This window comes from Linepithema humile, chromosome 3 (genome assembly GCF_040581485.1).
Source record: "Linepithema humile isolate Giens D197 chromosome 3, Lhum_UNIL_v1.0, whole genome shotgun sequence".
Taxonomy (NCBI): Eukaryota; Metazoa; Arthropoda; class Insecta; order Hymenoptera; family Formicidae; genus Linepithema; species Linepithema humile.
Window position 1 is genome coordinate 25,208,768 of NC_090130.1, and position 27,946 is coordinate 25,236,713.

General features: G+C 38.9%; 1 protein-coding gene across 2 annotated transcripts; it reads left to right on the forward strand.

The window, feature by feature from the left end:
• Positions 1-21: 21 nt before the first annotated feature.
• Positions 22-27,876, forward strand: LOC105668808 (uncharacterized). Of its 2 annotated transcripts, none has more exons than XM_012361421.2 (9): positions 22-613; positions 20,668-20,904; positions 21,905-22,017; positions 23,323-23,432; positions 23,554-23,632; positions 24,172-24,308; positions 24,761-24,907; positions 26,112-26,325; positions 26,792-27,876. In XM_012361421.2, the coding sequence occupies exons 1-9, from the start codon at positions 536-538 to the stop codon at positions 26,988-26,990; spliced, it is 1,314 nt and encodes a 437-aa protein (XP_012216844.1). In that variant the 5' UTR covers positions 22-535; the 3' UTR covers positions 26,991-27,876. The 2 variants fall into 2 exon arrangements, with proteins under 2 accessions (XP_012216844.1, XP_012216843.1); XM_012361420.2 differs by having other exon boundaries at positions 25-613; positions 26,112-26,331.
• The last annotated feature ends 70 nt before the right edge of the window (positions 27,877-27,946 follow it).

Here is a 27,946-nt window from a genome sequence, read left to right on the forward strand (position 1 = left end):
CAGTCTCCCGCTTGCCGTGTACCGTCCTCTCACGACGGCACCAACAACCAACCGGTGGGTAAACCAAACTCGGAGACATGAATGCCCGCATCATGTATATACACCGCGTTCCGACGAAGAGGGAATGGCTACTACGGCCGACTTCTATCCCCACCAGAATGCCGAACACCTGAGCGTCCCTGGGAGCAGCTCGGCCGTCGCAGTCATTATTGCGCCAGTCTAACACCCGCCAGCGATCTTCTTCGTCGCGACCGTGCCAAAATCTTTTCCGGACGATTTCCGAGACTTGCTTTGCGAGACCGACGCGCCAACCCAAGGGCGTGCGTACATGCGAGAGAAGAGAACAACCTCGTGGCAAGTCTCGTGGCCACCTCGCAAACGCGCCTGACTATCGCGTCACGGTACCCCGGCGGATACGATGAGACTCTTCTCGGGGAACGAGGAAAATGTGACGTGACAGACTGGCCTTCGGCGGGTCCTTCGGCGAGTGTGACACGTTCTGCGACGCAATCAGTTCCCGGGTCATCTTACAAAAATGACTATTACGATGAGGAGGTTTTTGTCGACGGCAGCGGTGTGTTGCTGGCTTCTGCTGGCGCTCGATATTAGCAAGGTAAGCGCGAAGAGAAACTGTTATCCCAAGATTGCACGAATTCCACCGTTTCAAACGCACTAGCGAGCGCGCCGGAAACCGCGCGTTTATATGCGGATGTGCCGTTGAGCAGTTCCGCGGGAAACTGAGAATTATTGAGGAACTCGGTTTCAAAAATGATTTTCTTAAGCACTGGAGTATGAGAAAAATTTTGTTTCCGTAAAGATAAATTTATATTTCACATTAAAAAATTATTTTAAAGTGTTTAAAATATAACGTATTTATGAAAATACATTATACAAAATTGAGTACTTTTTTTTTGCATTTTATTTAATGACTGTTTAATATATTTGATCTCGTATTTCTTATCTCAAGTTTTTAATTATTGTTACAGAGAATCAAAATATTATTAGTATTTCAACATAATCTTAACTATGAAAAAGATTTCAATACTTAAGTTATATTATCATATTATATTATATTATTAATCATATAATGAATTAAAATTTGATTAAAATAATTGTTGATATTTAATTTAAAAATTTCTAGAGAGAGAATAGAAAATTTAAGTAATAAAAACCTTCCAAGTTTTCTTTTTATCTATAATTTTTTTACCAACTTAAAATGAATTTATTTCGTGTAGAAATTTTGTTTGATCTTATTGTATATATTATTACACATCTTGATATTTTACATTTAAATTAAGATCTTGTTAAAATAATGTTTTAATTTCAAGTTAAGAACAAAGTATATTCAAGTTTATAATTTAAAATCTCATGTCTTTTAATCTGCATGAAGAAAAATTACCTGCAAGTTATGCAAATTATTTCTAAATAGGAAATGGGATAAATTTGTTGAATAATTTCTGTATAAATCTCGAGTCCAGAAAAAGTTCATTATTTTATTTTTTTCGAGATAGTGCGTTTACCATATCCTTTATCGCGCATTGAAAAGAGCAATATTAATAAGGAATCAAAGAGCGATGAATAAATATCATATATGAATGGGGTGGGAAGGAATACATATTAATTTGATGCATACATATTAATTAATTAATTCAACGAAAATGAAGACCCCTTTTGATTACAAATAAACGAATACTGCCGATAATATAAGCGCGCGTCAACTTATTAAGTGGCTGAAGAAGAATTTAAGAAAATCATTTGATGATTTGATAAACTCATATCAACTTGTTATTTATCTTCCTCTTGTTTGCTCACTTTGCTAATGTGGATAATATTCAGCGCTACGGTAGAACGGAGGAGAAAATCATAAATGCATAAATCATCAAACAAAAACGGCATTCTGCAACGCTACGCTATGCCGACTCAAATTACATGCAACTGCGACTTATCAGCAATGAATATGCAAAATCAATTTATATTTTTCGCGTAAATGCATATATTATTCATAAACCATAAAGATATATTGCTTACAAAGAAGAATACATTGGTAGAAATTATATTAATGCGCTTGTTGCAAACAATATTGAAGTATTTTCTTTTTTTTTTTTCAAATTCTTATTTTCAAATACGTATTTGTTATTTCCTATTTTCATTTTTGTCATAGTAATATGCGTATATTGATAAAAAATTAATGAATTGGGATTAATTTAAAAATAGTTCGTTGTTTTACTTCTATAGTTTTACTTATTTGTATTCAGCAGAAGGAAGGAAGGAAGAAATGAGAATTGAACACTCATAACTACTTGCAGACGTCAGGTTCTTCGGCGATTTCCATCGCGTGCGATTCTATCGCAAGCGAATCTCTCTGCTTAATGTATATATTTATGGCTATACTATACCCTAACTTATTACATACAGCATTAGTGAGATTACTAATTACTTCCCGCAATCTTTACGCGAATGTTATGCGACTTGACCATTACGGGATTAACCGAATAATACATATTATACTCTACAGTTATTCTCTTTCTTGCAATTCAGTCATTCCCATTATTTCTTCCCATTTCCTTCCTTTTGTTTCTTATTTTACATTAATATTTCTCAAATTATCCGATCGAGCATTTCACTCATTGAGGATTTGCAAGTTGCAATCGAAGTAATAAATTTTTCTTGTCTTTTCGACCAATTGAAGTTACATGTTTCCGAAGGCTGAACAAGCCAACGGTAATGGATGCAAACTAGTTTCTCGATTTCATCGTCGTGCAACAAAAATGTCGCGACAAGAAAAGTCGCGATAACGTGAAAGTATACCTAACGTTTGAAAGCGACGGAAGTCGAGTTTATCAACACAAAAGAAACTTTTAAAAGTAGATATTTATTTTTTAGGACAAAAGTATCATCTCTGCTATTTTTGTTTGGATCTAATAAATTATACAATATAAACAATTTTTAAAAGACTAATTAAAAAAATATAAATTTTGCATTCCACATTACACGATATTTATTACATACTTTTTTTATAGTTTTTTTTTATAGTTATACAATTTAAAAACTACTTCCTTATTTTTTTGCCGCAAGCAGCAGCGCGGCAAAAGGTTAATGCTCCGCATGAAGCGCTTCTTTTACTCGGTCCGAAATGTATCGTGGGACGAAAAAAAAATTTCCAGACCTTCGAAGTCCCGCCTATTACGAGAAGGAATGCACCGGATCCGCGAGCACACGTGCAAGCGTGTGCGTGCGTACGGGTGTGCAAACACGTGCGACCGCCTGCCTCAGCGCGCCGCGCGGTCCAGCTGTATATAGTTAATCAAAAAATCTAATTAACGAGAAGCTGCTGCCGCTTCATGGGCGGTATCCGCATTGTTTATCGCGCATCCCACTGATTATCATTTGTTATCACTAACGTTGCGCGACCTGTAAGTAGACCTTAGCCCTGGTGCGCGACTTTACCACTGAGATTCCATTTCACTCAAACGGAGATATAAATCAAGTGTTGTACGTTTTAGCGCTGCGCCATATGCCGCGCGTTTATTCCGCTCGCTCGATATCTTCTTAACATATTTTTGCATGAAGCAGCAAATTTAATATTCCACCGAGCAACCCGCAGGTTAGGCTAATAAGCCGAAGTCATCTCTTCTCCGAAGCGCACCAGTCTGGAACTGTTAATTAGTTGATTTCACTTCGGCAAATGTATGCCTCGCTTGCAGCTTGCACTGATACGTTGCGGTGTCTCTTTTTATTTTTTAAAATATTTTTTACAATTTTCAATTTAATTAAATATTTGCATTTTAATACAACTCAAATAATTGAATGATGCGATCAGCTTTACTTTGTCATCTCACATAAATTTCCTGACTTCGCAAAGCAAAGTTTTTTTTTTAATTCCACCTTATAAATAATAATTAAGTTTGTGCGACGTAAATAATAATATATATAATATTTATTACACTGCTTGCATTGACAAACGAAGGATAGTCGCGTGTAGGCCCGACGGGAATTTTAATTGCAAAAGAGCGCGCTTCGAGAAAGATGCCCGCGAATTAATTGAGAATACGTGTACGCGCGAATTTCCCCTTTCCGATGCGTGCCTTTGTAATAGTCGAGGACATCGGGTTCCGATCGTAGGCGGTTTTATTGAGCGCACGGCCTTACCGTATAGCTACTTAGGCTACGATATTAATATTGATGAGGTCTCCTATGGCGCTGAGATAGCATGTCCTAAATAAAGTGACGCGGGAAAGTGATAAATTCGGGTCTATTATGTAACTGGCCGCGGGCATACTTTTGTATCGGCTTATATAAGTCAAGCTGCGTCGTGTTGGAGAGAACGAAAGAAATATTCTTCGCCAGCGAGCGTTCAATGGTGCATTATGCTAACTCATTATCCATGCATGCGCAATCGCTATCGATTGTAAATCAAGCTGCGGGTAAAAGGAATTTCTGACAACCTATAGACGACTCTTCGTTGCGTATAACTAATCGAATGAGAAAGGTGTTATTCTATATTTAAGAGACAAAGAGAGAGTGTCGTGCAAACGCCAAGCTCGTTACATTCATTCGTGCATGAATTCTTAATTGATGTCTTCATTAATCTTTTATAAATTGTCAGTCAAAAAAATTGGAATAGAAAAGTGGAAAACTCACTTATATTATTGTATTGTATATCAATTTCCATTGCGATAAATCTGAATTTGTTTTTAGATTAAATGCCATGTTTTTATGAAAAATATTTATTATATAAAAAAATTAATGTAAAATTATAATTATTATAGTAAATAATTTTGGAACCAATTATTAAAGAAATAAATATTTCCATACGTATATAAATTTACATAGATTGCACAAATAAATTTGAAATTATTTTATACATATTTGCTTTATTACAACACTAGAGAAATTAATGTTATATTTGCCGGATGTAAATTTACATACGTATGAATATTAACACCTACAATAATTGATTTCAAAATTACTCACGATAATAGTTGTAATTCTACATTAATCTTTTCGCACAGTGCACGCTATATTATAAGAATCTTAATCATTAGCATATGCCTCGCCGTTGTCAACTTTCTGTTAGTATCGAAACCTGACCTCTGACATTGTAAAATCACTACATTGCGACAGTGATTTTCACTTTTTTCTCGTGTCACGCGAGCAAGATAGAATTTAGCGATTGTAACGTGCGTGTGCAACGTCGGATGATCTAGTCAGAAATGTGCTCGTCAATGACGGCGTACGGCAAAACGTGCAAGGTAAAATCAACCTAGATCATTTAATTCACGTTCACCTTGCACACATGTCTGCGGTTTCATCATGTAACTTGCCGTGTCCCCGAGAACGTGCACCGATCACGCATGGAGGATCTTTCCCCGCGTTCTGCCTCTTACATCGCACGCGATTGCGAGAGTTTTAATCCTTTGATTGCTATCAAGCGCCTTTAGGCGTTCCACGAAAGTGTACACCGTGTACTACTATTGAACATGACGTCTTTAAGCACTCTTCAATAAGATATATTGATGAAAGAAGATTATTTTATTCGCAATAATAAGACAATTATGTTTAGCGGTTCTTTCGAATTCAGAAACGATCCGTGCGCATCGTAAAGGAATGAGCATTACGTACACTGAAATGATTACTGTTTGAACTCACAGCGTGCATCTTGCTTTTGAGTTTCCCGCAGTCAAAGAATTAAGTATGCACGCACTCTCATCCGTCTTTAATATTTTATGAGATGATACTAAATCATCGGATAAAACGCGATTATTTCGAGAAACATTATTTCTCCCTGATTCATTCGCAAATTACTGCTACACCGGTAGCCAATAAATCGCGGCTATAAATAGCGTCTAGTTCGTTACTTTCCTCGCAAACAGCGAGACTATCTCTCTCTCTCGGATACGAGTGTTCGATAGAATGCGGACCAATAATTTCCGCACTCCGTGCTTTCTATTGATAAGTCGATAGAAAAGCTATCGACAGCGGAAGACGATTAATACAATGCACGTTCAAGCGCGCATTAACAGCGTCGCAATGACGCTGTTTCGAGACGGTTCTTATAAGTCGTTTTGCAAATACCGATTGACACGTTCGAACGCATGCCGCGCGACGCGGTACTGAAAACTACGTTTAACCAACATTAACGTATCTCGTCGCGGTTTATTTTATCGCGTCGCGGAATTTACTGTCGGTAGTCCACTCATTAAATCCACCACGGCGATGTGTAAATATGTCCGACGATGGAATAGGTACCTTTAAGTTACAATCTATTCAGCATGGAACATAATGTCGTAAATCGGCGCGGGCCGTAGCCGCGTAGCATAAAGTAAAGTGTCTTTATCACAACGGCCGGTGTCTGCTAAACGTATTGGTAAAATACCGCAAAGCCACGATCGCAAATAGCGGCTTTCGGTACGTTGAGTACTCTCGTTTCCTTTCGAGTCATGCGAATCGTTTTGCGTATATTAGTGCAGACTGCACTTCGCCCTTGCGTTTGCTTAATGGAAATCTTTACAATGTACCGAGCACATTTCTCTGGCGCGTCGAGCATTAACGAGAAACCGCGGTGGGAATTATTCTCATTTCAACTCGACAAGTGTAAATTGTTAATCTTTAATCGTTTGTAAAAATATTTAATATTGAAATATAAAATTTAATAATATTAATCTTAGTTTCTTGTTTTTATCGTACAAATAATAAAGCCTTATTTTTTTTTTACGTGAACTTTATATCAATATGTATTAATATATAGTACGAAAATTGTTTGCTTAACGTTTTAATAAAGCTTTTGCTGGAAGAGGATTTCAACATTTATAACGTCAGAGTAAATATCGGATATCTTGCGTGCGAATTCGGCCGAGAATAGAATATCAATATTTAACTCAGTTGCCATAATAATAGAAAGATTATGCGCGCCTCTCTGCCAATCGCCATCGTGCCCATTTTCGGAGAACGACCACGGTCCAGATAGTTCTACCTACGTTGTGCGCGGTCGCAACCTACGTTCGGCGCACGATAATAAGTCTTTTCTTTAAGGTTGCGAAAGTGCGGGCGAGGCGTTCCGACCACGATATCCCGGTGATCAGCCGTCACGGACACGATTGTGCTCGATGCGTCACCCGTCGCCGCGTCTCCGACATATCGGGAATCGATAGCGAGAGTGCCGCGGTCGCGAGACGGAAGCGTAAAGTATCGTCCCGTTCGCTAGTCGCATATTGATTTTTCCGTGTAAGAGAAATAAATCCCGTGATTTATTTTCGTAAACAGGACGATACCAATCGCGCCGAAGCTTGCGCGAGCTTAATAAGCGAGGAAGCTCTAGAGATGCACAAAGCTCGCGAGATTTCCAAGGAAATTGCAGCATCAATTTCGCATTCAGCCGATATTGGTTCTAAAACAATGCGAGTTTGTAATTATGAAATATTCAAAGTATTTTATGGATGTAGAATAATTTTATCATAAAGGTTATTTGGCTATAAATCTAAAAACTTATTTGTAAAATGAAACGCGCGAACACTAACATATGACATATTAAAATTTTTATATATATATATATAATATATATAATATATATCTTATTCAATTCAAACTTTCTTGAATTAGTCAATAATTGGATTTAGTGGTTAAACATTTCGAAAAAAATGTGTAACTAAAATGACGACAAGTACGTATGCTTCAGGAACCAAGTGATGCATGAGGCAAAAATTAAAATTACCGTAACGAAAATTACGGGATCGGGAAATGGCAGCCTATTCTCGTGGCTCATCAAGCACTGCGTTACGTGATTTATGTATGTAGTCATTCAACAGTGACGCGAGTCTACAATGATGCGTTGCTTCGGTATTCGATGTTTCTTGGATGCAAAATCAATAGCAGCCTGCTGACTAATCATTTAATTATATCTCGAGCGGAGAGATCGAGTGCCTGCATAAATTCCATGCTTGACAGTCATTCCAACACCACCACTTTGATGTAACGCGCTTTCGGAGAAATTCACATTTACGGTATTCGTGCATGATGCATACTTTTTTTTTACGTAATTTGCAGAGATGAGAATTTTCACTGGCCAAGGCAAAGTGAAAGTATAATTCAACTCCACTGCATCACATGATGATAAAAGCAAGGCAATTTTTAAAAAACCCATGCTCTCTTAAATCTGTAAAGAAAGTTTAAAATAACACTTTAATCGAAGAGAAATTATTACTTTAAAAAGATAGGTAGCGGAATAAGGACTAAAAAAAGAAACATGAAAATCTCATATAAAGCATTTATTTTCACAAATTCAAAGTTTCACACAAAATATCTTTTCATATTTTACAAAAGTATAATGTGCGGGAAAAATGTGCTTCTAGCAACATAATACATATCGTAGATGCGTGTACCTTTTCACGTACTGCCTGAAATAATGTTTGATAAAAGTTTATACGAACGCTCAGGCGAAAAAGAGGGGAATAAAATAATACTAGAAATTCCGCAAGAGGAAGATCGATACGGCTGTTCCTTCCCTCGCGGAATTTCCTCTCCCGCAAGATTTCAAAGGCAGCGAGGCGAGATGTTCCCAACGAGGGGGGAAAAAAAAAAAGAACGGAATGCGGCCGTAAAAATGTTGGTCTCGCTCGGCGAACGCGTAACGTTATTCGATTCGCGTCAGAAAAATCCAGAGCGCTACTGGGAATCACGCATCGCTTCAGCGATGTTACGAGTTCTGGTGTATTCTGGTGTATCAGAGCAAACGGAAACGGTGCTAATGATGACGCAGCCGCCGCCGTAGTACACGAAGTAGTATTCGTATAATACGTGCACGCGTGTCGTAGTGTGCGCGCGCACAATGCGTCGCGATTTCACCGCGCGCTTTCATTACTTTTTTCACTTATTATCAAGATGTTACTTAAACGTCAACGAAAGCGAGAACCTGCGTATCGGGGAAATGCATCCGCACATATGGAGAAAGAAAAGTCGTCCACTTTTTTTTTCCTTCGCAGTTAAGTATGTAGACCGTGATAAATATTGTTGGCGCGCACACGGCCGAATATGCGTGCGATAAAAAATGCAGCTTTATTATCGCGCTCGCATGACTCGTGGAAACGAAACTTTGGCAATAAGATACAAGGCGATACAAAAACTGGAGACCGCGCGAGAATATACAATTAAATCAATAATCTGTCTGACTTTAATAATTCTGGGTTAGCATTTGGTTATTATATATTTATCCGCGTTAGATAATCATACACATAATATTGATGGAGAAATGAATAATGAATACTAATATCTAAGATTTGGATAACAAATTTATTACAGCTTTAAAGCATTAAATATAGTAAGTACGCAGCGGCGATTATTATTAATATGCAGCTTGCAACTTTGAATCAATAAAATCACAGGGGTCGCGCGTTATTCCGACATTCATGTAGGCGAACGGGATCGCGGTGTTAAAAATTGAATAAAAGATCGATCGCGATTAACTCTTCCATAGAGGAAGTGTGTAATTTCGAGAAGAATAGCTTTGAATACTGTGATTATGAATGCATGTAGGGCGCGTGAGGTCCATCACACGTGCCGCACAATTTACGCATTTACGCATGACGATATCGCCCGTACAAAAAACGGTTCTACCACTGCGTCAACACTATTGAAGTATCTACCACTGCTCATCCTTCCGCACTACAGGATAAAGAACTTTTCAGAAAGTATCGGAGCACAAGTAAACGTCGCGATACACGAGCTCGTGCGACATAATAATAGCGTTGCTTTTTTATCTTCGGCAATTTTGCTCTTTAACTAACAGAAGAATTTTAAAGTGTTTAAGAGTCATTCTTACAATAACACTGTAAACTCCAAATTTCTAAAATAAATTAAATCAAAAAGATATTTATTTATACGTAAGAATAAATAATTTTTTTTTTTTTCAATATTGAAATTTGTCACATCTTCAGATATTCGCGTGACACGATGATTGATATTTTACTTTATAAAATTATACTGAACGAACGTCCAAGTGGTGTGCCATCAGAATATTATAGTATAGTGAGCGTAGTAAGCGATAGTAAGCGTAGAATTAGCGGCGGGTCCGGCCGGAGGAGGTCTTCGTCCTTGGTCCGCTGACAATTCATGGCTCGCTACGGGAGGGTTAAACACTTGACGTCGCATGATCTATACAGAGCTCATACCCGGTATATATGCCCATGGCAGTCGGCAAATCAGGTATGTCAGTGGAGATCGTGATTTATGTCCGCGGTTCGGCCGCGGGCGAGACGTCGGGACGAAATCGTCGAAGCGTTATTCACGCTCCGAGCGCGCGCTCGCGCTGCGCCGCGTTGCGTTGCATCGCGCTAGAGATAGCGTCGTCGTAAATGCGCGAGCGTGTGCGAAAAGTTAAGACCGAGCGGCGAGACCGCAAAAGGAGAGCGTCAAACGCTTTAACGGCGCACTGTGGCTTTTTAATGGCGAGAAAAATGTCCCGCAGACAAATAGCGTGATGTACCGCGCGTTCGCGATCACTCCGGCACTCATCAGCGGGAAAATATAACTCCAACGTCCATGAAAAAGATGATTCAGTCACAAAACATCATTCCAGACTTTGTATTTACAAAAGCACTCTTTATTAATTTAACACCAAGCTATGAAAGACTGAAAACTAAATTAACTAATTAGCAAATATGATTGCAAAGAATTAAATTACAAAGATATATAATTTACACCGAAAGCAGTTTGATTACTCAGAAAATACATCAAGAAATTCCGATGCATTATTTTAGAAACAAGCTGTATCGTTGATTTCAGCGAAGGATCATTGTTTGCCGTCTCATAACAATATAACCCGCGTTCACGTATCTGCATGGCAGGGCTCACGTATCTCCGCAGTGATGGCGAGGCAAAATTATTGAAACGTTCTTCATGCTTCGTATGTACGCGAGCGCATACACGTGCAGGAGAATATGTAAAATATATACATACACGACGCACAGCACGCATTATGCGCGCGCACGAAATGGCATTGTCGTAAAATCGCGGGTGTGTATGAATCCTATCTGGAAGCCGGGGTGTTGCAGCGAGACCACAAAGGAAGAGGGACTCGCGCGTCAGGAGGACCGGACGGGTTAGCAGCCTACCTGGAAGGGCCATTGTCGCTCCTGGATACGAGAAGAATAAGAGATGCTCCGCGAACGGCGAAAGAACCGACCTTGTCTGGCGATTTATGACGTTAATATTTATCGGGACTCTGGAAAGAATGCAGACTTTGCATCTGCTCGGAGAAGATTATTCTTGTCGCGCTTGGGAACAATATTGCGGCTTTCATTGACTGTAAAAATTCAATGCGCGCCTCATCATTTTCTCATTTTGCTAAAATTATGATTGCATTATAATTATTATATCGCAAATTGAGAGGAAAAAGGAGAATTGAGTTTTTTTTGCATAAAAAGACGGTGAGACGAACATGCTGATGGCGGTGTAATATCTCGATGAAACTGTCGGCTTCTCTCTTGCTTTTTTTTTTTTTTTCTTAACATCGTACTTTCACTTTTCTCCATGAGCTCTACGCAGCTGCGGCCGTAACGCGCCATGAATGGAAAGGCTCGCATGCGTACACGGCATCTTTTTCAATGCGCAATGTCCCGTTAAAGAAACGATTGCACAAGAGCGAAATTCCAGGGTTGCTCTTTTATTTGCGCGCAGCAATTTGCGTCTCGTTGACGCTGCTGTGATTGTCCTGGGAAAATAATTTCCGTTTTTGGAAAGATGTTCAAGATGGCCTGAAACCAATCTCTCATCTCGGAAATGAGAATTTCTCATCGTTTGCAGTGACAATAGAATTATGACAATAGTAATTTCATATATTTTTTAAGGAAATTAAAGAAGATAAATATAATCTTTTAAAAATCGTTTAATTCTCATTTTTAAGATTTTTATTTTTTTTTATTTAGGTATGTATAATATTAATTTATAAAGCAATGTAACAATTAATTTTATTTCAAACAAAATTGTATTTTTGCATATATTATGTGTAGAATTGTATTCTGTTTGTATAAAAAGTTGGTTAGCAAAACTAACCATTTAAATTAAATGAATTAAATTACTACTTATTTTCTTAACTATACCAGCGATTTCCGGCAGAATAACTGTAAAGCGATATATCTATTCTTGTGCTATTATGCAAACGCGTTGCTACCGGAGCATTGCGCTCTTTACCATTCCTTACGGGACCGTAAAATCGACTCGAGAGGGAAACGATTTGTTCTTAAATTATGTTGTTCGCAGAAGTACATGCGATCGATTCTGCGGTATCGGCCATTCGAGCGTGTCTGAATCCATCACAGGATTTGCTGCACAGGACAGCCCGTTTCAATGTTGTTACAATGAAAATTCCAGTCGCGGGAATAATAAATACTCTAAGTAGATAAGTATACCGTGCAGAGAGTACGTTCGCGCGCGCGCCCGCAGGATCATAATATCCACCTGCTCGAACGCCGGGCATTATTCTATCCCCCTATCGATTTCGACGCAGGTGGTGAAGGTAATAAGTATTGCCATCTTCGCCCGGTGTAATCGCAATAATTTAATGCGATTCACTTTCGCATTCAATGACACATGCATATATATATATATCGCGGGCGTTCGAAGGCTACGCATGCACACTTCGCGATATTATCCTTTGAATTATCAATGAATTTTTATCGCGCTGATGGTAAACAACTTGCTCGCCGAGTAGATTATTTCTCAAAAATTCTTAAGGAATACAATTCTTGATCAAAGTGATAGTTTTATTCTTTTCAAGTAGGATTTTATTTTGAATCATCAAATCGTCATTAATTATAAATTTGCTGTTATTTATTTCTATTATTTAATTTTTTTATTTTTATGCTGTGTTATATATATATTCTTTCTCTCGTGTAAAATATATTTCATGTAGATACAATCCTTAGTACGATGTATAATTTACGTTAGATTCGAGGAGCGAACATCGCGTATGGACGAGCGAGATTTATGCACCTATCGAAATCGCAGCGCTCGCGCGCAAGGCTAAGAGATTATTTTCTTCCTCGGGCGTGTTTCGGTTAATATGCTCCTTCTTAGATTATCAAGTTAGGCAAATATACGGTTGTAAATGATGCGCGCCGGGAATGCGAGGACAAAGGAACCGAGGCCGCGTCGCGAAATAGGATGTCCTGCTCTCCGGATGCATGCGTTCGGCATCGCCACTGCTCTTCGGAGCGTGCGAGAGATCGTTGATAAGCGAAGATAATGGGCAAAACTATATCGTTCGGCCATCCAAGCTTTCCAAAACGAGTGCGTGATAAATTTGCGGTTTAATTTTTCCCCCAACTGGTTATTAATTGGACAGCTTTATATAAAGAGGGCCCGGACGCCTTTATATTATAGCTGCGAAACAGGCTTCTAAAGTTTCCTCTAAAAAGAGAATGTTATGGTGTTTTGTACCGTAAGGATTTTACGGCATTTTAATATGATGATTAGTCTACTTAACCTACCGTTAAAATTATGAGGTAATGATAGTAATTATTTAATAAATCGAACCTTCTTATTAAATAAGTGCATAAAAAATCTATATTTAAAATTTTGCACAGATTTATGCAAGTTATAATTATACAATTTCCTTATCTTAAAGTGTGCAATTATCGTAATAATTGTAAATTATGCAAATATACGGTAACGTAAGTTTAAGAAGGTTATTCTTCATTGTTTTCTCAATTTGATGATTGTATATATAATACACTATTTAAAAAAATATTGATGAATTTCAAAGTTTTTTTAATTTGCTATGTTAAAGAAATAAAGAGAAATGATAACACACATCGCAATACAAAAACTGGACCTAAAATTATTTTATCAGAATCGATTCGATCGTTTCATAAACAGTATTAAATATGTTTAAAAATGATAAGATATTTAATGCAAAACGAGTAGTTTTTATTTCTTATTTTTAGTAACTTATTGTTAGTAAAGTGATATTTATCTAAATATAATAGTGAATGCCATCTGAAATTTTTATTTGCTACTTTGCTGAAAATTGGAAAAGTGCAGTGCACAGAGACTGTTTCTCGACATTTGCGCTAAAGAAAAATCAACTTCAAGTTTGTCAGAAACTCTCTTATCAAAATGTATATATAATGCGGTAAGAGCGAGAAACTGTCTGTATAAATATTTCCAATGTGCAACTCTGTTCAAAATGCCTGCAACTTAGAACAGTTAGAACTGGAACACTTTTCATTGAGAGACCGCCCATTTCTCCGGTGATTCCCTCGTGGTGCCATCGCTATCTCTTCGTGACGTAAACTGGAAAATTATTTTCTCCGCGGAGAGTGCGAGCTTTTCAGTCTTCCCTTTCGCCCGCTTTTCCTTTGGTGGATAACTTTAAAGATGAATTTAATGCGACCTGGTAAATTCCGCTTTCACTTGCACGCTTTCGGGTTTCGAGAGATCGTCCTCGCAAAGGTGGGAGGAGATGAGGCGCGGGTCAATCAGATACGTGCAGAAACTTAATTATTAATTATGCACATTGCCACCTGATCTGATAATATGACGTCAGATTATTAATTATCGCCTCGAGTCACATTTCGTGTGATTAATTTCTAATAATTTCTGTATCGAGTTTCACAATTAGGCTTCTTTTAATCGCTCTGTTGAAGCGCTGATATATGTTTGATCGCTTTTTTTATCATGCACATTTAAAAATAGCAACGAACAACGATATAATATATATAATGAACTTAAATGAAAAATTATAATTTTTTGACATACTTACATTAAGTACATTAAAAAAACGAGTGACCAGTCTCCTCCATTTGGACAATACCGGTTTTTGCAGTAGAGAGAAAGCGAACGATCGTCGAGACATCTCGTGTATTCGTATGTGCAAACGTAACGAAAGGTAATTATCTCATTATTGCGTAAACAGGTATTTTTCAAAGGACGTGGCGAACCGTAAAACTCGGAACGCGAAACGGGTGATGCGATGCGATGCGATGCAGCGCGATGCGGCGCGATGGCGATGGCGAGATGGCGATGGTCGTAAATTGCATACACTGTGAACGATGCACTTCTGGCAAAAATGCCGCAGGGTTCGGTTACAGCGGCCGCGCGCTAAAAAAGGACGAGACGAGCGGTTAGACGAAGGAACCCGAACGAGCCAGGGTCAATAACATACGTTTTGACTTCGGCTTCCTTTTTCTTCGCGAGATAATTCGAGGGCGGGCACGCAGCCTCCGGGCGAAGAATGCTCTTTCGTGCCGGCGACGCGTTGCATATATCGTGCCGCTCGCATCCGACGAGAGATACAATGACATTCAACTGCGCGTCGTGACACGAGTAATTGCCCTCTCAATTATTGAAGAACGTATCTGTGTGTAGCACGCGCAAAATGAGTAACACAATCGTTACTATAGCGTAATTATTTACGATCGAGCTTCGAGTTGTGGAGAAAAGATATGAATGACATTAAAGTATTATATACTTTTGCCAACAAAGTCGTCATATTTCATCACGCTGGCAGTTATTTAAAATGAGTCACTCAACTTTCCGCAAATCACGAGATTATATTTTATATAATTTATTGGATACATTCACTGTGCAACAATGTACACGATTTTTACAGATTTTATTATACAAAAAGGATAAATATGTATATAAAACGCGCCCATAGTTTTTATGAAACGATGAACAATTATTATTCAAACAGAAACAGCTAGGAGAGATTTTGTTTTTAGAAAGTTTACAAATTTTGTTAAAATAATGTAGAAACATTAAGAATGAATCGAGTATTATATGTGTGTGTGTGTGTGCTTATTTGACTATTATTACAATATTTAATTTTGAATTAAAAATATCTATTTTGTCGTCATTTGAAATGAATTATATTTATATATTTTTTTGTTTTTTGCTTTGGAAGCAATAACATTTTTCTAAGATCTCAAGAATCTTCTTTATAGACTCTCGCAAAGCTCGTAGATACCGATTACCGTGTTTATTGTACTTGAAAAAGAAAAGTAGTTTTAGACCTTAATTGCACCCTGTTGCTTGTCTTGTAATAAATGAGTATCGAAGCGTCTTTCAGTATTAAAGGAACGGGCGGGTCACGTAAACAATTACTAACAGCCGCTGCGGGAGAATCTCGCTGAGTCAGGGAAGACAATTGTAACTTCGATACTTCCATACTATTTCCCGTGTTTTGCGAGAGTGACGCGGCTGTATTGTTCCTCGAGGACGTGACTTCCTCGTGCCTTTATAACGTCGCTCGCGCCGCAGACCTCACGCGTGCTCAGTCTCACACGCTATACCATTCGCTGCCACTTTCATTTGCGATTCTCGTTACGTCGCGGATGAAAAAATTGCAGTCGTGCGATAACAACCGGCGACGCTAGACGCGACAGTGATAAGCATCTGCATTTTCGATATCTCTTGTCCTGCATCTCATCAACCCTCGTTGAATTACTCGCAGGCGGATCTTTGAATCTATTATGCAAATTGTTCCAGTTTTCGTCTAGGATGAGCGGCTAAAAGATGAACATCTTTTAAAATCAACCCGGAACAATATAGCTCTTTCAAGAATATTAAAGTATGCGATGATAAAATATTCGATCCAATGCAAAATAGTGGTTAGTTTCTGCACTGGAAATTAAAAGTTAGGAAAATATAAATGAGCCACTCAGGAGCGCGCTGCTAGACAATTTCTAAAAATTCAAAAGCCGTATGTTCGTATTACAGCATAATTTATCGTACTTGATCATCCATCCATTTCTAAGGGTAATTAACCGCGCTCATTAAGAGATAACGTACTTTATTGGAGTATCTTTATTAGCGAGATATCCATCGCGAAGTATATCGGGTAATACAAGAAAAATGCTTGAACGAGCATGTGCAGAAGACCGTGCTGTTTATGTGTATGTATAGATTATCAATACGTAGTATTAAAAGCGAGCACTGCATTTGTACAATTGTCATTGTGAAATGGAGATATTTATTTATTATGCAATTCATTGTTCTCATAATTTATTTCAAGTCAATTGCATTATCGAAATGACCCTCTGTACCCTGCGATATGCAGCATCCATTTGTTTTATCCTTCGCACCTGCTCGCTGGTTGATTGCTTCTTGTAGTTGTTATCTTATTGTTATTAGAATCGAGAGAGAAAGAGAGAGAGAGAGAGAGAGAGAGGCGATTGAGACCCCAGGGTTAATGGAATAATGAAATAATTTTTCAACGATAAAATCAATGCAATCAGAGGATAATTTCATTTACGTACCCCGCTTATTAAACTTTTCCTTTTGATAAAAGTAACTTTATCCGCACAATTCTTAACCGAAACTGAGATTTATAAAATACGAAATATTTTAAATTTATAAATAAATACATTTCGAGCGGCATGCGTTGAGCGCAACGCGCTCGTTATATCTTATTCCGCGTTCTTTGTATCTTGTTGCGCCGCGGCAACCTTATTTATTGAAAGACATGTCGCCGACAGCCGAAAGTCTCCGATCGACAATCCGACAGAGCGAGGAACGAGCAGATCCTGCTGTTCCTGTTTCTGCGGCTCGCGCGCCCGGGACTGGGTGTGTGCGCTCGGAATGCGTTGAAACATCGCGGCCACAAGAGCGGCGGGATTAAATCTTGATGCATTGCCGTTATCCACGCGTGAATTTTTGCGCTCGCGCATTAAAGCCCCGGCGAAAAAGTTATCAATTTATTGCGCACACGGCGTCGATACGCGATAGCGTACCCGTGCGCGCAACCCTCCCGGCGAATTATTAATTGCCGGCCCGATCGCAATTGTTGTTTCAAACGAGTTCCCGCGTCCTCGTGGTTATCCACGTTGTATAACACATTTATCGCGATCGGCCGCCGCGTATTTTAAAAGCGCGGTTACACATTTGCAATGCGCGTAATAATTCTTGAGTCAAATCTGCATTTTGCATAAATAATCTGTAATATTGTTCTCTTCAGATATAAAATTTACCGTGTAATTCTTATTTATCTTCAAATGTACATAAAACATATACAAGAGACTCCAATTATAAATTGCTAACATCATTCCGTGCATATTTCCGCCGTCGATTTTTTGTCGAACTGGTTACGCGGTATGTGCATTTATCTAATCAATTTGCTGGCAAGCGGCTAATGTATCTCCTGTTATTCACGTTGCGGTTATGTGATGTCATCCTGCACGTTATTTTAAGATTGTCCATTCATGCCTCGTATTTTTGTGAAAGACCCGCCGCGTGGATGGAAGTTGAGCAATGCGCAGATTAGCGCGCACGTCCAAGTTAAGCTGTTTAGCCGTTGAACGAACAACAATCGGCGCACACGTGATATTTATAATGGAATCCTTCAGATGGGGAGGATAAGAGTCCAGTTTAACAGGCGGAACTGATGTTTCCGTGCCAAACTCGACGTGCTGTTGCAGCAACTCTGACTTTATGTAACTGCGCATAATGCACACTATTGCACTAAATTATTTATTCGCGATTGAACGAATGAACGTTTTCTGACCGCGATATGGATACTGCAGGAAGTTCGAGCGTGTATTCGTATTGTTTTGCCAATTAAATGTCATACAATAGCAAGTTCCGAGCTCCGCGAATATGTTGCTAGTTATTGTTGCTTTGCCATTCGCGTTCGCGTACTAATATTAATGTGAACATCAGTTTCTGATTTTACTTCGGATGCCCCGCTTCATCTTACAATGTTCCTCGAATTAAACGAGAAACTAAATTATAGATCATAAAACATTCACTTTTTATATAATATAAAATATTTCTGACAACTTGCTTGGGGTGATTATTTGCTTGTAGTACCATTAACTTTCATTAAATTAACTTAACAAAATTTAACACATCATAACGGAATGAATTGTTTGAAATAAAATCGATATTCATATCGATTGTTCGTCCACTACGACCACTTCGAACCTTCTATGATATTAATGCATGAATTGAAAGATATTTCTTTACGGAAATACGTCACGCACGTCGCGACATCACATAACAATCGTACAATTTCCTTCCAGACGAACGAGCGCCGTTCGTGCAACAACGAAAGCTATTAAATTATACGCGCATAATGTCATACGTTGTGGATCGCCACAGGATATGGCTCTCGCAAGGCCTTGCCCAACGGCGACCACGATCCTCTTGTCCGCTATCGTATACCTGTCATCGCACACATAGACAAAGCATCCGCCACTAATCGAGGACCGCTAAGCCGCCTTTCTTCTTCGGCGAGCAGTTCGCCTGCAAACGGAGCAAACTAACCACTTGCTGCGAGATCCTCTTCCTCGAATAATGTCGGAGCATTTAGGGACTCGTCGCGTCCTTGCCGAACGCCTACGTGCGGACCTTTGTCTCGCAGGCTCCGGGCGGTTTTTTTTTTTTTTTTTTGCCAGAGGTGATAAAATTATACCAGTTTTGGTACATTGCCAATGCGAGAAGTATACTCATGCTAAACTCAACAAAAAATTCCAGATTGTTCAACAATCTTTAATGATTTTGGATTGAAATAAAATATATTTGAAAATAAAATAGAAGAAAAATGAATTGAAATACAAGATTTTATTGTATATTTATGGCATAGAAGCTTAATTTATCAAAAACAAATTTTTAATTTTTAATATTGAATATTTTTTAAATTATCGACGCAAAAATAATCTTCATATTATTTAGTTTGCCACTTGATTTCAAGATATTCCGTTTAACAATCTACTAGAAAAATATATTATTTTTAAGTAAAAATAATCTCGATGAGATCAATAGTTTATTCATTTTTATTATGTCATAACAATCGTATATACGTCTGCTGCAGTCGGCGATGTGTATCGATTCAAGATTAACATCAAGACCACGTCATGGATACGCGTCTCATCGCGCGTTCCTGACAGTACAAACGCGCGGTTATATCCGCGTTACGAAGCGGCCCGGCCGCATGAAATTGAAAGTTAGCGTGGGCCGATAGCTACCGCCCAGACCGGTCCAAGTTTACTCGTACATTAAGCCGATGATCCAGCCCGAAGAAATATCATTGGCCGGCGTTCGTCGAGTTCTCCTTAGCCGGATAGTGACGGGGGTGGAGATCGCTCCGAGTCTTGTACGGACCGATATTACGAGAAACGACGTACGCCTCGCGTCACGAAGAATGCAGACGCTTGCCTCGTTTCGCGAGGCCGATATAGCGTCTCGAAGTAAGAGAGAAATTCATGTGTTTTTGCGATATTTGCAACAAAGAAAAAAAAAAGCAGCGAGTTAAGAGACTAGCCGAAGGGACGGTAAAAATGACAGATAAATTCCGACGGGTTTTACCTTCGCAGCGAGAAGTTGGTCGCTGAAGTTCGCTGTAGACGCATGTTTTTATCTTCAGGTTGACACATTAAGGCCCGATTATCTCGCGATCCGAGACCGTCTTTCTTAATCAGCATCGTGCTCACGGCCGTGATCTGAAAATAAGACGAATAATCGCCGATCGGAGTTAGTTAACCGACGCTGTTGGCGCAACGCTGACCCTGATTTAAATATTTACCGAAGCGGTCCCGCGGCGATGATGATTTCCGGCCGCGAGAATCGTTAGCGCGGTGAACGCGCCGAGGAAATTCCACGGCCCTACGCTCCAGAATGCGGTAATTGGCGCTGCTCGGAGTTGCGAGTTTCATTCCCGTTCTTATTTGATTGCAGGTAGCCGGACAATTGTTGGACACGGAGTTCCAGCCGACGGTGACGGCGACGTGCAAAGGCGGCTACATGACGATCCGCGTCAACCTCAATCAAAGTTTCGTGGGCGCGGTTCACGCGCGGGACCACCGCACCCCGCAATGCATGGTGTCGGGCAACGGCACAACGCACGCCACCCTCGGCATCAATCTGTTCGCGTCAAAGGACAGTCCCGAGTACTGCGGCGTTCTCGTGAACAACGTGAGTATTCCGTGATTATGGAAATTATGGCGCCACGGGCAGTGGAATCGTGGAGAGAAAAGCAGCATCGGCCGCTCCGTTGAAATTACTGTAAAAATCGCCACAAGAATTGAAAAAATATTGTTTTTATATGCTCAATGCGCGATTGCCGTGAGACAAGCTTGCGGGCAATTTTTAGCGATGAGCTGGGAATAAATTGAAAAGTTTGTGGACACACGGTAATTCTGTAATCAGAACTCATAAAATGAACTTTTACAATTATGGCTTGTAGTCACACTATCCTCAGGCGGATATCATACCTGTTGCTGGATTGATTGTTACAAGATTGTCGTGCCAAGTGCCTATATCGCCGAGGGAATATCTAAAATTCGCTGACAGTTAATTGGCACGTCTAACAAGCTTCTATGACAAGCGTAAATGTATGATTCTTAAAGTAACAAGAAATGTCAAGGAATTGATGATTGCTTTAGCAGAAGTTAAATACAGCTCATTACGCGAGAGCTGTGCCTTGCTACAAAAACGTATTCCGCTGCCCGAGGTGCACTTACGTTTTATACGTTTCGTGACGATGCATTTAAAGGAAATTAATATTCGCGTTTATTTACGTGAGAAATTCCGGAGAATTAATTATTTTGAGAGGGTTGAGTATGCTAATTTACGTGGCCACTGCGGACGTCTCTACAATAACGTGAGAATCCATCATATATGGAAATAGCGATTTGCATCTGAATCCTTCTCTTTCCGCCGAGCTATTTATTCTGCAAGTGTAACGCTCTGCAGCCGAAGATCCTAAAGCTTCCCCAGTAAAGTTTCTATACACACGCGTATAATTGTTTGCAAGGAACTTTCGTAAATTTACTGATACTCTGATCTTTACTAATTTTGTACCTGAAAATCAAAATATATTTTAAGAGCGGAAGAATTTAAAAATAACGAGTGCTTGTGGGAAATTAATTAATTAATGTTTTATCACTTTTTATATTTAAATATGACATTACAGCACACAGAAGAGCGTTCCATTCCCATTGCTGTTAGGATACACAAAACTCTGGAGTTGGCGGACGATAAATTTTACGTCATTACGTGTGGAAAAGCAGGCTTCAAAAATGCCAAGTAAGTTACACGAAAATTTATTATGAAACAAATATTAATGCGTGATACATTATTTAATTAAAAAAAAAATTTAATTATAAAGATTTTATAATAATTAAAATTAATAATGAAAGAAAGGATTTTAGAGACTTTTTTTTTCATTTGAATGTCTGTAATCATTCTTCGACTCTCCACATGAAACATACATTATTGCATGTTTCGACACAGTAGTACTCGTATCCGTATAAAATAAACGATATTTTCACCGCTAATTAATGGCAAAATAAATTACTGTATAAATTGATTGCTGATACGAAAGTCCGGCTTATTTATGGACTGCCTGTAGTACTGTCGTAAATAATCGGTAGATTCTGCCAAACGCACGAGAGATATAAGAGTAACTCGTGCCAGCAACAGCTTGACACACGCGAACGGCACTATCTAAAGGAGAAATACCATTCGCGTGGCTCTTAATCGGTCATTAGCGGCCACGCGTTTTCTAATCGACTGCTGATATTCGCCATTCGATACCACTCAGCCGTATATTTCTGCTTTCGCGACACGTTGATTACAAGTAAAGATACTTCGATTTATTAGAGTGTCGATATCTTGCTCGAATGCGCTTCAATACAATTGGGACATTCTTAAAAATCTTCCAATACTTTGTGATATTAATATTGTTAATGAATAAAATTGCTTGAATTCAGTGTATTTAGCAGTGCTAGAATAATATAATATCGTGAAATTTTTTCGATTCAAGAAGCCAAATATGATTGACAATTATTCAACCGTGTATTGTACTCTGAGTAAAGAATCATATAATAATATAACAAGCAGCATAATATATAAAAATGCAGGTGTTGTTATTTAATTGTCAAAAAGGACTGTTCGCATGATAAAAAATCAAACATCTAAAAATCCAGTTAAAGGGAGAGGCGAATTCGTAATTAACATGCTCGCGACACTACGGTTTACCGCAAGTTATTTTCTTATTCCGTAATGCAAAATGCGGACAACAATTAGTATGCAATTGTCGTTGGATAAAACACTGCGCAAATGACAATTACCTTCGTCACGATAACGTTACATCCGAATAAATTCTTTTTGGATTTTATCCGTATTACTTTGGAAGTCAAAACATGATCTTATGCGGCCCGCGCGACCGTCCTTATCACGTGTGTAACGTCGGAATATTGATCTGTTGACATATTTTTTTAATACACTTATTCGCTTCGACGCAATTTCGATTAAGCTCGCATCGTGATTCTAATGTATTATGAGATACGTGAAGAAGTTTGCGCTCACAAAGCGACACTTTTTGCATAGAAATGAAACTTCCCTGGTTTCCTTGCGCCTCTTGGACGGCGGTGTCAGGGTACAAGAAGCTATATACGGTCGCAACTACACTCTGCGTGCCGAGATTTCACGCCCAGACGGTTCGTATTTTATATCCGTCGTTTGCTTTTACGTTCAGTGGACGCGGCCACAAGTCCGTTAGCTATTTCCCCGCGAGATCCTCCGACCGGAGCACTGTTTTGTTGAACATTCAATTTACAGGTATGTACGGGATCCGAGTGAAAAACTGCTTTGCCTTTAACAAGCTCAACTCCAGCGTGCAGCTTATAGACGATAAAGGGTAAGCGTGTCATAACTTTTTGATATGTAAATGAAAAAAGAAAGCATCAACCAACTAATTTTGTATTATCAACACTGTAAGCGCTTTTAAGTGCACTATGAAAAGATATATTAATGTTACGACTGAAATATAAAAATTTACATATATTTTTTTATATGAAATACGATATTGTAATATCGTGATTTGCATGTACGATATATTTGATATTTCGAGATGAACAATTCTTTATGATAGTAAGATGAAATAATATTCCTCTAGAAATCCAAACCCCGAGCAGTATTTTCATTAAAACTTCAAGAGGATTTTTATTGCATGGAACGAAAACTCGGGTTCCTCCCGTTTAATCTTTACAAGTTTCCTCTTTTGTCGAAGTGGCTTTAGAACTTTATAGATAGTAGAACGTTGAATCAAGAGAAGTTCAAATTAATTTTAACTCTATTTTCATTACGCTAAGATTGACAGAAAGATGCGCGTTTTGTTAAAATCGTAGCGCTGCGTTCATCCACTAATTGTGCATGTGTTTTTTTTTTCTCGTGAAGCTGTCCTGTGAAAGTCCGAATGACGAAATTCATATACGATCGAGGCACCGGGATGGCGGATGCTACATTGTTCTCAATGTTCCGGTTTACCGATAGTTCAGAGGTGCATTTCCAATGCGACATCGCTGTGTGCAGAGGTAAACTGATCCGGTGAATGGTTTCCTGTTAACATCTCGTTACGAATGTTGCGTGGGTTATAGAATGGCATTCAACTCTTACGGCTTGTTGTAACGCTGTGACAGACAGTTGTTCTCGTTTGTTTTATGTATGAGGGATTGCCTTTTATGTCCGCAATCGTATAAATCACAGCGCGAACTGGTTAGAATAAAAATTTTGGCAATTAGCGTGATACTGATTGCGTATAGAATATTTTCGGGAAAATGATATTTATTCCTTTATTGTTTTGTGAATTAACTTTTCGGAAATTAAATGTAGAAAATGGTCCCAAAATTATTTACTACAACAGCAGGTGTTTTAAAGTGATTTTCAGTATAACGTGACAAATTTCTAATGTAATTATCAATCGATAATGTATAAGAGATCGTGTTAATATGTTTTGCCATGGTATAACGGAGATTTGCATGCTTAGGAAGCTGCGGTACCCCCGTGTGCGACGGAGACAAAGAGGAAACGATAAAGGGTGGCTCCTCCACTAACGGACAAAGCGTTAGTAGCGAAGAAGGAGTGCTACTCGCCGGAACGAGCGTTTTTGTTCTCGAACCTGGTGAAAAACGAGGTACGTAAAGCGTGCTATAAATGAACCAATTATTATTTTTATCTATGCACGTTATTATCTTTATCTCTGATACAATATTCTCATATACATAATTATTCATTTTATGTATGAAAGAAAATGGCGTGCTAATTTTTAATTAAATCTTGAACACCTTGATATCTTTTTTCTTTTCATCTTTTTTCCATTAATATTCATTAAAAGCGCAGAAATGCACTGTACGATTAATGGAAAAATATTTAACAATTTCTAAGCGGAATAAAAAAAAGTACACAATAACTTTAACTGCTTCAATGTTAAAGAAACTTGCTCTTTTCTAAGAAACATGTATTTATGTGAGTATTTATATGATTAATGAAAGTATTTCAGATTGAATGTTGCATGAAGCTCATTGGCATAGTTTTGATATGCCGTCACGATATGAAAAGTGCGCGGCCGTGCCGAGAACGCGTGCGGGCTCTTCATCTTTTCCGATCCCCTCATTGCTGCTCTCGCGCATATTCCATTTATGTCTTCTTTCCGCGCGTCGCAACTGAGTCGCCTGCCATACCCCAGCGTCGTTCTGACCCGTATTTGGATGTCGCTTCGACACGCAAACCTATTGAGACTGTCATCAAATTATAATGTGTACTCAGGCCGGCACAAAACGATCTTATTCCGCTTATCACATTTTGTGCTTCGGTTAGAGTTTTTTTTTTTTCTTTACAATCCGCCCAGTGGGCAGTCCCACGCTATAATTTTCAATACCGGTCGGTTTAACGACACTCCTGCGAACTTGCGTCGTTAAATTAATCACCTCGATTTGCAGAAGTTAAACAAGATATTTTCTTATCTCGCCGAATCCCGCGTTTAAGCGAGACAGCGCAATAGTCTTTCAATGACGAAATTAATAATTATTTCAAGATGATTAAATCATATGTTAGCGATAAGAAGGATTATTCAAAGCGATGTTTATCATTGAAAAAAAATTACGGTATCATTTTCTTTCAACTATCTCGCTCGACTTTATTAATACTTATTGAACGTTTGTTTTTTTTTTTTTTTCTTTTTATCGTGCGGCACATTGTTTGAACAAGTGTAATTTCTTCGTCGCGATCTAATTCTGTAATCAACGGGTATCCCCGCACGTACAGCGCACGTAGCGTTTATGAGTATACGAGCGTGCATCGCAATACAAGAGTTTACATAGTAGTTTCTTTATTCGCAGTATTACAAGCATTGTACGATGACGGCGTGCACCCGCTGTGGCTCCTGTGGCTGGCGGTGGCGCTCGGGATATTATTCCTCATCATGCTCATTATCAATATATTCCTGTGTTCGGCGATGACCTGCAGCTGCACTCGGACCGACATTATCGAGAAGGAGCCGTCGATCATCGAGGATTACGATCCGTACCGCAGCTGGCACGGTTCTCAATACGGGTCGAGGTTTGACTTAATTACCTCCTCAAAGCGCATCGCGTGACTCGCCGACAAAGTATCTCTATTAATTGCGCCAATAATGTATGATTACGCGTGTATAACTGTACGTCATTTGCCGAACCAAGTTCGACACTGATCTGAGCGATTCGAGCCGGTTAGTCGATAAGCTAATGTATCGTTGTCAGATCAAGTGCAATGCGGTAATTGATTTATGTTTTTTTTTTTTTTTTTTTTACTCGTTTTTTCTTTCTACAACTGTAATTACGCACGAAGAATTCGAAAGCGTGCGTTACGGAGAGTCTCGGGGCTCTCGGGAGAGAAAATGGGAGGTACTGATTGTGAACTTTCTAAGTATAAAGTCATACTTGAGCGCGGAGCGGAGTCACGATGATGGCAATTAATATCGCGGACTGCGCATCATGACGCATGCGATGGCGTGCCTGAACGGGACCTTTCTTGTGCTCAGGTACTCGTTGAACGGAAAGCAAGGATACGCCTCCGGGGGATCCACGATGAATTCCACGAGGTCGATATCGACGAACAGCGATCACTACGCGATAGTGCACTCCCGACCAGGAAGCAGATACTCCGGGCCCGGACAGAAGCATCATCATCATCACAGAGGCCCGCCGTCCAACATCGGCTCGCACTACTCCGGGAAGTGACGTTCCCGTTAGCTTCATTTATCAAAAAACTAGAACTCCATTGTCTTCAATTTGTTAACGTTACTTTAATTAAACACGAAGTGTACGCGCCGCTACGGCATTATTCCAATCGCACGAATGACAAGCACGTTCGGCACGAAACAGCAGACCGCCGATGCAATTTTCAATGAATTTAGATTGTTATGCTGTGTGCGTTGAAGCAATGAACAGTGTTGAGCGATGTATTAGCACCTTCTTGATCGCGTCATTGGGGAAACAGATTTGCTATAGCTGAAGGTCGAAGGATATGTGTTGAAATATAAGAAAATCTAAAAATTGTAATACATAAATAATTGACAGTCTAGAAATTTAAAGGATGTATTAAATAAGGAATTAGATTAGTAGACAATATAATACATCAACGGGCCGAGAAAGTGCTATACATCTCAGTGATGATTGCTAATTTATGTATAACAATATCTGAGATTTTTTTTTTTTCCCCGAGAAAGTATTATTTTACGATGCCGAGTATCGTACGTGTTTCACTGTTTTCTTCACAAGAAACTTTTTATTTACACTTTTGCACTTGTTAAAAACATCAACGGCAATAAGTAATGTGATAGTTTCGGGAAACGCGGATCAAGTATGTTAATGATAAAAGATTTTCTATGAACCAGCACGATATGAAACACTATGCATCTACACATTTACACATATCGGTACTTTTTTTTTTACATTTAGCCTTATCATTCGTAAAATGATTCTCGTGCTAGACTGCGTATATGTATCATAATATAATAGTCATAAGCATAGACACTAGCATTTACAAAACTGCGCAATATTGATCCTAATTAAGATATATGTATTAGTTAAATGCTTTTTGTACATAAATTCATTAATCTTAAAACATGTGGCTTTTATTTCTGCCGGCAAACACCTTTAATAAACAAACGGTCGGAAAATTGCGTTATCGAATC

Bases quoted from the DNA above. Each gene is read 5' to 3' on its own strand.
- LOC105668808 (XM_012361420.2), top strand. From the start codon at position 536: ATGACTATTACGATGAGGAGGTTTTTGTCGACGGCAGCGGTGTGTTGC. The intron at 614-20,667 runs GTAAGCGCGAAG...ATTTGATTGCAG, and splicing joins TGGCGCTCGATATTAGCAAG to GTAGCCGGACAATTGTTGGA. The intron at 23,633-24,171 runs GTAAGCGTGTCA...TTTCTCGTGAAG, and splicing joins CAGCTTATAGACGATAAAGG to CTGTCCTGTGAAAGTCCGAA.